The sequence below is a fragment of the Macaca thibetana genome, chromosome 4 (genome assembly GCF_024542745.1).
Source record: "Macaca thibetana thibetana isolate TM-01 chromosome 4, ASM2454274v1, whole genome shotgun sequence".
NCBI classification, from domain to species: Eukaryota; Metazoa; Chordata; class Mammalia; order Primates; family Cercopithecidae; genus Macaca; species Macaca thibetana.
This window is the reverse complement of record NC_065581.1, coordinates 84,376,820-84,390,614: the sequence shown is the minus strand read 5'-3', so window position 1 is coordinate 84,390,614 and position 13,795 is coordinate 84,376,820. Positions and strand designations below refer to the sequence as shown.

The window sequence follows — 13,795 nt, the reverse complement described above, 5'->3', positions numbered from 1 at the left end:
TACCGGGGAGGAGACATGGTATCTGGCTGGGACCAGAGTGGCGGCTCTGCTGATGGTCAGCTCTGGTGTGGGGCAAGGTCCTTCACCATGCCTGGCACCACTAGGTTGCCAGGCAGCAATGAACTGTGATTAAAATCAAGAAATCAGGACTCACATTTTCATTGGAAAAAGGCTGAAAACTCACTTCAGATATAGAAATGGTGCTAAAATGTGACCATTTCTATGCCCCTCAGATATTCTGTACCCACAGAGTATTTTCCCTCCATTCTTTCCTACATCAGTCAGAAGATGGATGAACCACCTATGGCACCAGAAAAGGCAGCAGCTGAAGGCACAGAGCCCTTCACCCCATTCTTCCCTGAACAGGAAACCTCAAAAACACTTGTTATTTGACAGAGTTGATGTCACTAATGTCAGTCATTACTAAGTAATGTTTATTGCATTCCTGGAGTTGCTCTAGATGCTACAAATCATCTGTTACTACTGGTACAACTGAGAATTGCCAGTCACTTCCTTCTTCATGTAGGTATCTTATGTTTCCAAATTGTACCAAGAAGTAATTGTTCTGACATTTGGAGGCAGCCCTCCCCACAAGTGTTTTGCTGCCCAGTACAAAAGGTAGTTGTGGTTTTTTTCCCCAAATCTATGCATACTTCTCTCATTTCTTATGCCATTTTTTTTTGGCCAGGAAATTATACAACCCAAGGTCAGTGTTGCTTTCAAAGATAATGATAGCTGCCATCTATTGAGCAGCTATTGTTTTGTTTAACCATTATAAAAACACTGTGAAGCAAGGAATCCTTTTCCCATTTTGAGACAAGGAAATGGAAGTTCAGAGAAGTCAAGCATCTTGAGCAAGGCTACAAAGTAAGAAATAAGTCCAGGATTCCAAGCCCAGTTTGTTTGAACTCAGAGTCTATGGGATGGATAGATGGATATATATTGTGGGGGAAACAAACAAACGAACCTGGAATTAGAAATGACACCAAATTCTATTAAGTAACTCCCCTGTACCTTGCCTCTCCGGGATAAACATCTCAAATTGCTACAATCCTTCTTTCTATGACATGGTTAGAGATGTCCTCATCCCTCTGGTCACTGTCTTTTAGACCTACTTGAGTTTGTCAAAGGCCCTATTCAGGCCAAAACAAAACACAGTGCTCCAACTGCCTCTAACCAGTGCAAAAAAGACCAGAACCCCCGGTTTCTCTTGGGAGGGATACTGCTGAGAAATAAAGGTCAAGTTTAAAGCACAGTTCTACATGTGTGATGGTTCCCAATGCATAGTAGTGCTTGTACTTTCATCACTGCAGCCAGCTCTGGTGCTAATGCTTAGAACCTTGACCATGTTCTTCTCATATGGCAGCTGCATTCAACACAACTCTGTGGTCTTTCTCAATAGAGTGATCACTCAGATGTGTCTTCCTGCAGCCCCCACCCTTGTGTAGTTCATTGAGGGGGACACACTAGTCATTCAATGGCTCTGGCTTACACTGCCTTTGTCTGCTCTGGGCTGTGCACTTTCTGATTATCTTGCAGGGTCACTTATTCACACTGAAGAGGCAGCTATTAAAATTGAAATCCAAAAGGGGCAGAGAAGAATGAGGCTCATAATATTCATCGCATTTCTCCAGTTCTGCTGTTCTTATTTCACTTTACCCTTAGCCTTTTGACTTCAATATGGTGTTATTTTCTATTACAATACTCCACTGTTTCTGTGGTCATTATTATATTTGTTTCTCCCAAACCAAAGATGGAGGTGGAAGAATTAAATCCCTTTGTCAAAAGTGTAGCAGAGGCACTGTGTCCATAACACGCCCATGTTAATGCCTCTCTTTCCACAAAGATCCAACTTGTATCCTGCTCTCCATAGAACCTCTTCTGATCGCCCCCAGCCCCTGGTAATTTCTCCTTCTTCCAGCTTCTGTGTGCGATACTGCGAGATACTGGAGGGATCTTTGTCTGGAAAATTACACCTCTGTCATACTGGATTCTTGCATGCTACCTTTGTTTGGGTTAGTGCTGACATTTTTAGAAGGCTGGGATCCTCCGAATCATCAGCACCTGGGGCTTCAGTACAGTAACCTTCAAGGTTATGGCAACAACAAACGTCCTTAGCCCCGCTGCTCCTAGCAGAAGGTGTCTTAGCACAAACAGGTGATGCTTTAAGTTCACGGATAAAGTTTGGTGAGTGCCAATAATGAACAAAGGAGTGGAAACTGAAAGGGACGAACAATTCCAGAGACAAGACTTTGGGATTTTATCACGATGGTAACCCTTTGGGAACTGGGAACTGGATCAATATTCTGGGATCCTGGGATCTCTGTAAAACAAAACAAAACAAACAAAAACAAAACAAAAACTCAGAAAACAAAGCAATATCTGCTTTACTGGATATGGAGAAAATTTATCTAGCAATTGCCTAGTAACATAACTAATAATATAAATTGATGATTAAAAAAATAAACTGCAGGCCAGGCACAGTGGCTCACACCTGTAATCCCAGCACTTTGGGAGGCTGAGGCAGGCAGATCACGAGGTCAAGAGATGGAGACCATCCTGGTCAATATGGTGAAACCCTGTCTCTACTAAAAATACAAAAATTAGCTGGGCATGGTGGCATGTGCCTGTAGCCCCTGATACTCGGGAGGCTGAGGCAAGAGAATCACTTGAACCTGGGAAGGGGAGGTTTCAGTGAGCCGAGATCGCACCTCTGCACTCCAGCCTGGCGACAGAGCGAGACTCTGTCTCAAAACATAAATAAATAAATAAATAAATAGAATAAAATAAAATAAACTACATTCTCCTTTGGATTTTGGATTGCATATATGGATATATGGAATAATTCCAAGGGCTGTGAATATGAAGAGCAACCAGAGAGAACCTGCGCTGAAACTCACATGGTTTGTGGATGTGGATACCACAATGTGAAGAAAAGAGCCCTAAGACGTGTGTTTCATCTAGCTTCTTTCTATACTTTTCATGCTGGCTCTCAGTCCTAAAGCAGGTCACTCTCTGTGGTTATGTTTTCTCATCTCTAAAATGAAGGAATGAAGGTGTTAAATTTCATGCTATCTAAAACATTTCCAACTGTAAAATTCTCTTTCTAAGCTATTCTCATTCCAGCAGAAAATCATTTTGTTTTCATTTCTACGTATCTTTAATTTTAGATAATCTCACGCCTAGAAATGGTTCCATAAAAGGATAAAGTACTTGAAATCACTCTCTCTCTCATCTGTTTTTTTGTATACATAGAAAATGTCTGTAATCAGTGATTTCTGGGGTTGGGAAAGTGATTTTTACTTTTCTCTCTACTGCTGTGCTATTAGATTTTTTTTAAAATAATAGCATACATTTATTAAAAATATGAAAATGAAAACTATGCCCTTTTACTTTCTGGATTTCCAAGAATAGGACATATGAAGTGAAGTTAAATTAAGCTCATCAAAGATAAATTAACTTAAATTGTTATTTTGTTGATTGAATTTTTGTAGGTAGTTTTTGATAAAATGTTGGAAAATCATTTAAAGAGATGAAACACACCCTCATTGTTCCAGCTTCTTTGTGTAGATGATAGCAAGGTTTTATAAAAAGGAATATTCAATGAACTGTGTGTATATGAGTGACTTTGGATTTTTTCCAGTTTCAGTTCTCTTTCAATACATATTGAAAACAGCAGAGACCCAGGAATTCTTATCTAAGTTATGTGCCAAAACAAATGATCAGGTTACACCTGTTTGGCTTATACTACCTTGGAAACCACCGGGCTTAAAGCACTAGTTTGCTTTCAGGGAAACAATATAATCAACTCATGCTTTTTTAAATCAAATGAGTAACTGACTGGATCTCTTATTAATCTCCACATCTGTGTCAAGAGGTAAGTTAAGCTTATTTTTCTTACGATAGATTTTGTCTATTTAAAGGGAAAATTGCATTTCTTGTAATTGGGTAGTCATTACTTCTTTTTAAAAAGTTTCAGTGACAGAAGTTATCCAAATTATTGCAAATCTCATCATACTGCCGTTCAGTTTTGTGCCGCATCACATGTGCTCTTTCTGGATAAGCTGCCACGAAGTAAGGTTGCCTATGTAGAATGTGTGGTTGACTCTAAAGCTTTCAGAGAGTGTAGCTAAGAAAGAATGCCGGACCTGAGCAAAAAGTGTGAGGGCTGATGTGAATGAGCAGGACGAGGGGGCACAGAAGAGCAGTCCAGGACCCTCTAGGGACATTTTCTGTGTGGATGGAGGGCAACTTTAGCACTGTTTCTAATAGGGGATTCTCTAAAAATGACAATGCTTATACAGGAAATTTAAAAACCTTGCAAGTGGTGTGTATACACATATGTCAGCCTGTGTGGGTACTGTTCTTTCTACTCAGTATTTCATGGATTCCCAGTGTCAAAAATTATTTTTTTAAATATACAATTATTTACATGTATCAAACCTAAAACTGCATGTAGATTTATGGCTCTTATGCATCTACATTTACAAAATAAAAATTGAACATTACAAAACCAATACAATTAAAATAAAGTTTAGCAGACAGAAGATATGTTGCTGAAACTAAATCACTACTCATTGAGAGAACCAGCTACTGACTATAGAAGCCTGATTCTTTGAAGCTGGGCTCACCTGTTCTGTGGGCCGGGTGATGGCTTGTCTGTTGTCTACCACTTGTCTCCAATCAAACTACTAGCAGGCTTCATTCCTGCTGTACATCTACCCATCGTGCTTCATTTATTTGGCTTTCTCTTGAGCATACCCATTATGTGTTGTTTCTCATAGGCTGAAATAATTAAAGTTCTGGTACTTGGTTCCAGTATGATTTTAAGTACTATGTAAATGTTTTATGCAAAGGGCCAGATAGTAAATATTTTAGGTTTTGAGGGCCATCCTGTCTCTGTCGCAACTACTTCACACTGCAGTTCTAGCATGAAAGCAGCCATCAACAACAGTAAACATTTAGGCATGGCTGAGTCTCAAAAAGTGTTATTTACAAAACAGGTGGTGGACTGGATTGGGCCTGAGTGCTGTGTAGTTTGCAGAATGCTCATAAATATGAGTGCAGAAATGCTGACATCCTCTGGCAGTCCTGAAATACGAGCTGGTCATTCAGCTTTTTTGCTTTTCTGTTTGTTTTTTAAAAGCTTAGGAATATGAACGTACATATAAACTTCTTGTAGACACTTGAGAATATAACAACAAACCCTCAGGGGACCACAGATTGGAAAACAATGTTTTAGGGATTTTCCAAATAGGCCATCTTCAAAAATAAAAATGCCTCATTCAAACAGGGAATTAGAGTTTGCTAGCGTCAGCTGACACAACAGGACTCAGAGATGGAAAGATGCCTGTGGGAGGAAATAGTTTTCTTCAGGGGTTAGATGATTTGTATGCAAGGCAGAACAGAGTTATGAATGGACCAGAGAATCCAGCACTCAGGGGAGAGCAGAGACTAGCCATGTAGAACTAGGGTTCTTCTACTGCTGGATTTGCTAGTGACTTATTGGGAGTGTTGGATGAGTCTCCTACCTCTCTGAGTTTTTCAGTTTTTCCATCACTGAATTGAAGGTTGTACCATACATCCTGCTCACTACTGAAGATGAAGGTAAGCATTGGATGAGATGCTGTGAAATGCTGCAGAAATGGTCAAGTGCCCAAGGGTGAGCATTATTGTTACTAAGAGGCGAAAAGAGCTGGGTATGAAGGCTGATGGATTTTTCAGGGAGTGTCGCTGGCGTCTGCAAGGCAATTGGAAATCCAGTGCTCCTCAAACACAAGTTTCAAACCAGCACTTTTGGGGAATGACGAAGCAGCTCTCTGGCTCCCAGCAGTGCAAGGGCTTTTTGGACAGTATTTATGCAGGTAGCCTTGCCTGTCTTCCTCCCAGAGGCCAGCTTGACATTGCCTGAACCTCGCAGGAAGTAAAGCCTCCAGTGTTGGGCGAGAAGTTGCTGGTGTGGCAAAGCTCATACTGCAATAAAAGAAGAAAAGTGGGTTGCTCAACAGGGGTCTCAACAGTGTCACCACAATCAGAACTGGCACTCAGTTCCAAAAGTTCAGAAAGTCAGGCATATTGTTTACTCAGAGTTCAATCTATTCTAAGGGATTCATCCACATGAGCCAAGCCCAGGGACCTGATTTATAAAATGCATCTCCAGCAACTGGAACTCTTGTGTCTAATTTCAGGAGGACTTCCTTGCACAGCATAAACCATTTCAGCAAGAAAAAAATTATTACTCAGAAGGCTGCTTGCTAAATTGGCATAATGAGAATCAATTATTATGTGTAGTATCTGAAATTCAACATTTCCTGTGCATTCTACACTTTTATTTGCTTCATCTGGCAACTCTAGTTCCTTCTCTTAAAGAACATGTGGTCTGTAAAGACATTAATCACAAAACAAGTACATGATTACAACTTACAAGTGGCATGAAGGAAAAAAGCCAACATAATGAACAAGAATACCAAGGAAGACCTAATTTAGATTAGTGGGGTCAGGGAAAGCCACTCTGACTCAGATTAAGGGGACCAGAGTATTGTAGGAAGGAGGAACAGAATGGATGTACTGTGTAAAGGAGAAACCAGAAGAAGGAAAGCATGTCTGGAATTCAGTATCCTTTGGAGATATGCAAGACAAGGTTGGAGATGCAGGCATGGGCACAACTACACAGGCTTTTGTTGTCCAGATAAGAGTTTGGCCTTTTTCCCCCTACCCTCAATGCAACAGAAAACCATGGTAGGGCAGAGAAATGAGAATACACAGTCTCCATTTTAAAAGTTAATCTGAATGGATAATGGGTTGGAGGGGCAAGAATGAGAAAACGAGTGACAGCTAGAAAGCTGCTATGGTGTCTAGGCAGGAGATGAAGGTGGCTTGGATTAGAGTGGTGCAAGTGCAGATGAAAAGAGTGAAAAGTTTTGCTATGTATTTCAAAGGTAAAAACTTTGGCCTTGAATGTAGATTAGATGTGGGGTTTGAGGCAGAGAGAAGGATGAAGAATGACTTCCAAGTTTCTGGGTTCGACACTTGGGTGGATGGTGGTGCAATTTACTGAGGCAGAGAACACTGAGAAGGATCATTGCTTTGGCTGGGAGGCAGAAAGTGAAGAAAGTACTGGCAAGATTTCACTTCTGAATATTTTAAGTTTATGAGATGACATCCTAGTGGAGATGACAAGAAGGCAGCTGAAAGTCAGAGATGAGAGGTCTGCACTGGAGATACATGATTTGGGAACATTGACATATATGTAGAGGCAAGAAAGATTTAAAAGGATTCACTATATGATTTTTCTACATGGTAATCTTCCAGATGTCTGTTAATTGGCTTGCTTTGTAAACATTATTCTATAAACAGCTTTCTCCAATTGTTACAAGAACCAAATATATACGTATGAAAGAGTGATAGGTCTCTGATTTCATAGTGTTTCTTATTAGGTTTTCTTCAGATTTAATTTTTATATTCTTATTGTAAAGGATAAGAATGCCATTGTCTTTCCATCAGCAAAATATCTGAAAATAGGGGCCAGGCACGGTGGCTCATGCCTGTAATCCCAGCACTTTGGGAGGCTGAGGTGGGCAGATCTCAAGGTCAGGAGTTCGAGACCAGCCTGACCAATATGGTGAAACTCCGTCTCTACTAGAAATACAAAAATTAGCCAGCCATGATGGCAGGCACCTGTAATCCCAGCTACTCGGGAGGCTGAGGCAGGAGAATCGCTTGAACCCAGGAGGCGGAGGTTGCAGTGAGCTGAGATTGCACCACTGCACTGTAGCCTGGGCAACAGAGTGAGACTCCATTTGAAAAAAATTTTTTTTAAATAGGATGGACATTTATCAGATAAGTCATAATTATGACATTTGATGCCATCATCCTCTGATTCTATTCAAAGATCAGTCACTTTTTTTTGTTGCCTTTCTTTTAGCAACACAGTATCTTACCTTCCTCCTACCTCTAAAATGCCCAACAAGGTACTTTCAAATGTTCAGTAAGATTACATAAATATCCTCTTGAGTAATATGGACAAACGCCCAGTGATACATGTCAGGGGAAACATAATATTTTTTTCCTTTTTAATCTTTGGGGCTTTGTTTTAATAATTCATAAAGACATTAACCTTTCCGGTAGGCTTAAGAATCCTTTTTATTTAATACAATTTTGTTTGTGTCCTGAAAACAAGGACATTGAAGTATTTATTCCCTGCTGAATAGGGCATTGTGTACATGTAGCTTTGTTTTCCCTGAAAATACCTCTTAGCCTTCATGTGCCTTCTCAGGGCTCTGGAATGTGGGCTTGCTCTATATTGCTTCCTCTGTAAGAGAACATGTATTATGCTCCCAACATGCATGCTGTTGGAACATCTCAGTTTTCTTAACTCCCTGTTTCCCCTCACATCACCATTTCCATGATTCTCTTTTGGCTGAGTCTATGCAGAAAACAAGTAGTATTAATTATTGTAATAGGAAACACGAGCTGAAAAGGCAAAGCTTTCACCTGAGAAATTATAAAGTAAATTAGTGGCAGGCCTGGAGCTCTAGCCCATATCTACTGGTTATGGTAGAAAGTTTAAAAAGTGGCTCTCGACTGGGAAGATTTTGTCTCCTCTCTCCCAGGAACATTTGGAAATATATGGAGACATTTTTGGTTGTCACAGATGGTAGGGGAGCTGGTTTCTAGCTGCTAGCAGCCAGAGATGCTGCTAAACTTCCTACAATGCATAGGACAGCTGCTGAAACAAATAATTAATCAACCCAAAATGTGTATGGTGCGAATGTTGAGAAACCTTGCTGTCAGATAATGGAAATTAGACTTGAGCCCTGCTCTGCATCTTACTTTGTGACCTCGAGAAAGTGGCTTCATTTCTGAGTCTGCCTTTTCATTTGCAAGAACAAAACCACCACCATCATAAGGCAAACAAAGACAAAAAACAAAACAAAACAAAAAACCACCTTTCGGAGTGGTTTTGAGAGATCAATTCAAAAGCACAGAACAGAGTTCTGAGCATATCATGGACCCAACAAACAATGAATCAGGCCCATCCCACGGAGTTCAATGATAAGATGGAAGCAGTCAGTGCCAGAAAGAAAATGTCACTGAAATGAAAAAGAAGGCTCTTCAGATCCTTATTAGCTTTTATTGGGAAAAGAGCAAGAGATGCAAAGAAGTTTAAGAGAATTAAATAGCATCGAGGATGTACTAGAAGGTGAGGGGAGGAGATGATGAGACTGGAAATAGAACCTAGTGACAGAGTCGTAGGAGTGATGAGATTTCAGCAGTGACCTGGAGATGGATTTGAGATGCATTTAGGAGGAATCTGAAGAACTTTGTGGACAATTAAAAAAGGGTTATGAGAGAGGAGTTTAGGATGAATATGAGATGAGTTTAGGATGAATAGAGGAGATTTGATGTTGGTGATGCCATTCAATAAGAATGAAATCGAAGGGCAAGGAAAAGAACAAATTCAGTTGTAGATGTATCAAGTTCAGAATTCTTGTGGGACATTTAGATGATCACCACGAGGCAGGGAACTACGTAGGTTTAGGGAGAGTCAGGAAGGTGAAAGCAGAAGTCGAATCCATGGGGATGAGTGAAATTTTCTAGGGAGAGCATGAAGAGTAAGAAAAGAGCAAAGGACAGAATTCTTAAGAGCTGGACAACAAAAACGAAGATGAAAGAATCAGGAGGAGTGAAACAAGAAGAGAGGGTAGAGTGGTGTAGAACTCAAGTCTGAAGAAGTTTCAGGAACACAAGTGCAGGCAACAGTGTCAAATGTCACAGGAAAATTACATAAAATTCAAGTGTCCACAAGATTTGGCAGTTGCATGACGGTGCTAACTTTAGCATAAATGTTAAGTACAATGATGAACAGAAAACCTAGACTCAATGAGTTGAGGAGTAAATAACAGTTGAGGAAGTAGAAATGAGGGATAAAGGAAGAAAGACTGTCAGCAAGATAAGCTATGAAGATTCTCCCTCTCCCCCACTAAAAATGGACACTTAAGCATATTTGTAGGCTGAGAGGAAGGAGACAAGGGAGATTGAAGACCACAGAATACAAAACAGGGAAAACTGACAGATCAAGAATGGGATATAGAGTGTGAATGATTATTTTGGGGCAAGAAGAGGGAGACTCTCCCTCCAAACTGGGTAAAGAAGGTAAATTGGGTGTGAATATGTCAGTCTGGAGGGTGAGGGAGAGGAAGTTTGTATTGGAGAGCTTTACTTTTCATTATCAAATTGGTGGCAAGCTGAGCTGCTGATATGGGATATGCGAAACAAGAGGAAGTAGGAGCAGGTAATAAACCTCAAGGATTGGGAGGGGCATTAACGAATTAGAGAAAGTGAGTAGAGACTACAGCGTCAACAATCTGGCATGTGAAGGACATCTCAAGATACCAGGATCACCTTGATATTCATATCTAATTATCTTCATATGAGTAACATGACCCATCCATCTTTAGAGGGAAGCAATAAACCAGAAAGATTTTGCTAACCACAGAATTGTTTGCAAATGGGGTAGTGGGCAGTGGGGTAGATGACCAACCAAATCTCAAATTAAAGTGGACATGGGATTAATTATGTCCATGGACCAGTTGTATCATCTCCTTATATGTAAGCATATCCTTCGGGATTCTTGGAGAGCCCTAAACCACCAGAGTTGTTGTAATGCAGAAATTGTAATTTATCTTACATAATCCCTCAAATAGTAGAAATGATCTGTAGAATAGAAGTAAATGAATCCTGATGAAATTGTTTTATTTTGCAGAGTCTTGCCTTCTTTTGAGCCTAAGTCATGAGTTGGATGTTCCTCAGAGATCTCCTGAGTGGAGTAAATAAATACTCCACTGGGATTGGACGGATTTGGCTGGCTGTCGTGTTTGTCTTCCGTTTGCTGGTCTACATGGTGGCAACAGAGCATGTGTGGAAAGATGAGCAGAAAGAGTTTGAGTGCAACAGTAGACAGCCCGGTTGTGAAAATGTTTGTTTTGATGACTTCTTCCCCATTTCCCAAGTCAGACTTTGGGCCTTACAACTGATCATGGTCTCCACACCTTCGCTTCTGGTGGTTTTACATGTAGCCTATCGTGAGAGTAGAGAGAAAAGGCACAGAAAGAAACTCTATGTCAGCCTAGGTACAATGGATGGTGGTCTATGGTACACTTATCTTATCAGCCTCATTGTTAAAACCGGTTTTGAAATTGGCTTCCTTGTTCTATTTTATAAGCTATATGATGGCTTTAGTGTTCCCTATCTTATAAAGTGTGATTTGAAGCCTTGTCCCAACACTGTGGACTGCTTCATCTCTAGACCCACTGAGAAGACGATCTTCATCCTCTTCTTGGTCATCACCTCATGCTTGTGTATTGTGTTGAATTTCATTGAACTGAGTTTTCTGGTTCTCAAGTGCTTTATTAAGTGCTGTCTCCAAAAATATTCAAAAAAACCCCCAATTCCTCAGTGTGTGAGTGCCACAGCCTCAGACATGTTGAATGTGGTAGGAGAGGGACCCTACTCCAGAATCATCATTCACACTTGGCCATAAACATACTCCCACCACCTGAAGCAAAGCTACTTGGTGACACACAAGAGGGTTACACAAAGAAAACCTGCATCCCTCCTCAGCAAGGCCTAAGCTGAGTTGGAAGACAAAGCATGTCAGCCTTAGTATCATTTGGGAGGATTTTTTTTACATTGTCAATATGCTTTCAGTTATGAGCACTAGACAGAGGTCTCATTGTTTTGTTGTAGGGTTCTCCAGTATGTGGATAACATTAGTTGTTTTAGAATAGGTAATTGCAAATTAGTCTGAAGAAATCTAACAGGATTCTTTTAAGAGCTTAGATTTTTCAACAAAAAACAAAAAAAGAAACCCTGTGTCAGTTTTCTGTTTTTTCTAACTATCTCATTACAATTTGTGCACAATGAACTGGAAAACATAAAAAGTGACACTTTAGACAAATGTGATGGCCTTCGAGCTGAAATGAAGGAACTGGCAATCTTTCCAAAGTGGCAGCCAAGGCCCCACTCCCTGTCCTACTCAATCTCTGTAGGGAAAAACTGTGGGATAGGACATTAGCCAGATGGAGACACACAGAGGAACATTCAACAGGAAGATCTCCAGGCCTTTTTCCGATTCAGGGAGCCTTGGATGTAAGAGGACTAGAGGAGAGGGAGGAAAGCTATCATTTCAGTGGTCTCCAAATTAAGTACAAATATTACTGGGAGGTATCCCACTTAAGCCTGAACCAGCAGATGTTCAAAAGGGTCACTCTAGAGTCAGAAAGGCAGGTCCCCCAGAAGGCAACACATTGATAGGAAATGGAGGCCACAGAAAAAGAATGTGCCCACTTGACAATTACTTAAGATTTCTATTTAACCAAAAGAACATTGAAATACTTTGTAAATATTCATATTGTTGAATCTTTCGTAATCAGGAATTCCCTATGTACTATATAGTATGTATGTCCCAGTTTGCCTATAATTTAGTAGTATATCTCCCTCTAGGACAAACAGTAAAATGTGTACTATGTTGTTACAGTGGTGCAAAAATGTTTAAAAAGTTTATCACCTGTTTTGAAGACTAGAACTTTCTTTACTTTTCTTTATTTTTCTAGAAATTCACAGATACATTCTCTTTGGATTTAATACTCTAACATATATACACTTCTTCAGAATAAAAATAAAGGTATTTCACAATGCTCTTTGGCTGTCATTGGTATCTTTGCTAGACTGTAGTGGGTATGATTACTCTGTGAAATAAAACATGTTCTGACAACTTTAGAACAGGATTTGCAACACTGCTTGGTAAAGATAGCTCAGAAATTCTTCTTCTCCCTTGGGAATTTAACAGAAAATCAGGGCATAAAAATGTAATTTTAACTAAAGACCAATTATGTCTTCCATGCCTTGCCCTCTTCAGAATATAATCTCATTACAAGTCATACGCAATGAGGGTTATTTGGGTGATTACGTGGTCTACAGACTATGTCAGCAGCAGTGGTCGTTATCTCTATCTTAAAGACTGTGTTCTAGACAATGGAAAGAAAGGTGAAATTTGTGGTTTACCCCTTTTTTCAATTTATAAGACAGGTCACTGCTGGACTTGAGCTTACAACCATGTACTTTATCATTGAACATGAAAACATCTACCCTGCACGAATGCAGGTAATTATGAATTTTGTGTGTGTATGTGTGACAATAATAGGTGGTTAGAAGAAATTTAAGGTTTTTGAGACCCTGATCGTGGCACAGAATCTAGAAAACAGGGTTTCAGAATGCAGAACTGGAATGGAAACAAGGGATTTTGTCAGTCTGAGGATGAGTTTGATGCCAAAAATGTTTTGGGGGAGCTCAGTCTCTTCATACCAGTTATGGCAAGTTCTGCCTAAGCAAAAAAGTCCAACTGCTTGGCCATATATTCTTTGCATTTCCACTTTGTATAGAAAAGAAACTGAAAGGTAATGTGAGCAAGGGTAATGGCAGCGTAGATGTTTAAATAGGAAGGTGAGTGATTTTTGTTCCTTGAGTCTTGCTGGTAGTACCTTAATTTACAAGTAAGTTTCCTATGAGAACATTCTGATGACTTTCTTGGGGTCAGTGAGGACCCAAAGTATTTGATTGAAATTGGCAGTTAATTTGTATCATATTTATTGTTTCTCTTGTTGGTAAATTAATATTTATTGAGCACCTAGGAGCAAGACACTGTGCTATGTACCTCCCAAGATTTAATGCATAATTCCTGCTCAAGAAAATGTCCACTTCTGTTAAGGGTCATGGAGGATGGAGTATCTTACAC

General features: G+C 40.0%; 1 protein-coding gene across 1 annotated transcript; it reads left to right on the top strand.

The window, feature by feature from the left end:
* Positions 1 to 3,768: 3,768 nt before the first annotated feature.
* GJB7 (gap junction protein beta 7) lies at positions 3,769 to 12,700 on the top strand. The gene is made up of 2 exons (XM_050788068.1): positions 3,769 to 3,877; positions 10,766 to 12,700. The coding sequence occupies exon 2, from the start codon at positions 10,793 to 10,795 to the stop codon at positions 11,540 to 11,542; it is 750 nt and encodes a 249-aa protein (XP_050644025.1). The 5' UTR covers positions 3,769 to 3,877; positions 10,766 to 10,792; the 3' UTR covers positions 11,543 to 12,700.
* Positions 12,701 to 13,795: the final 1,095 nt, after the last annotated feature.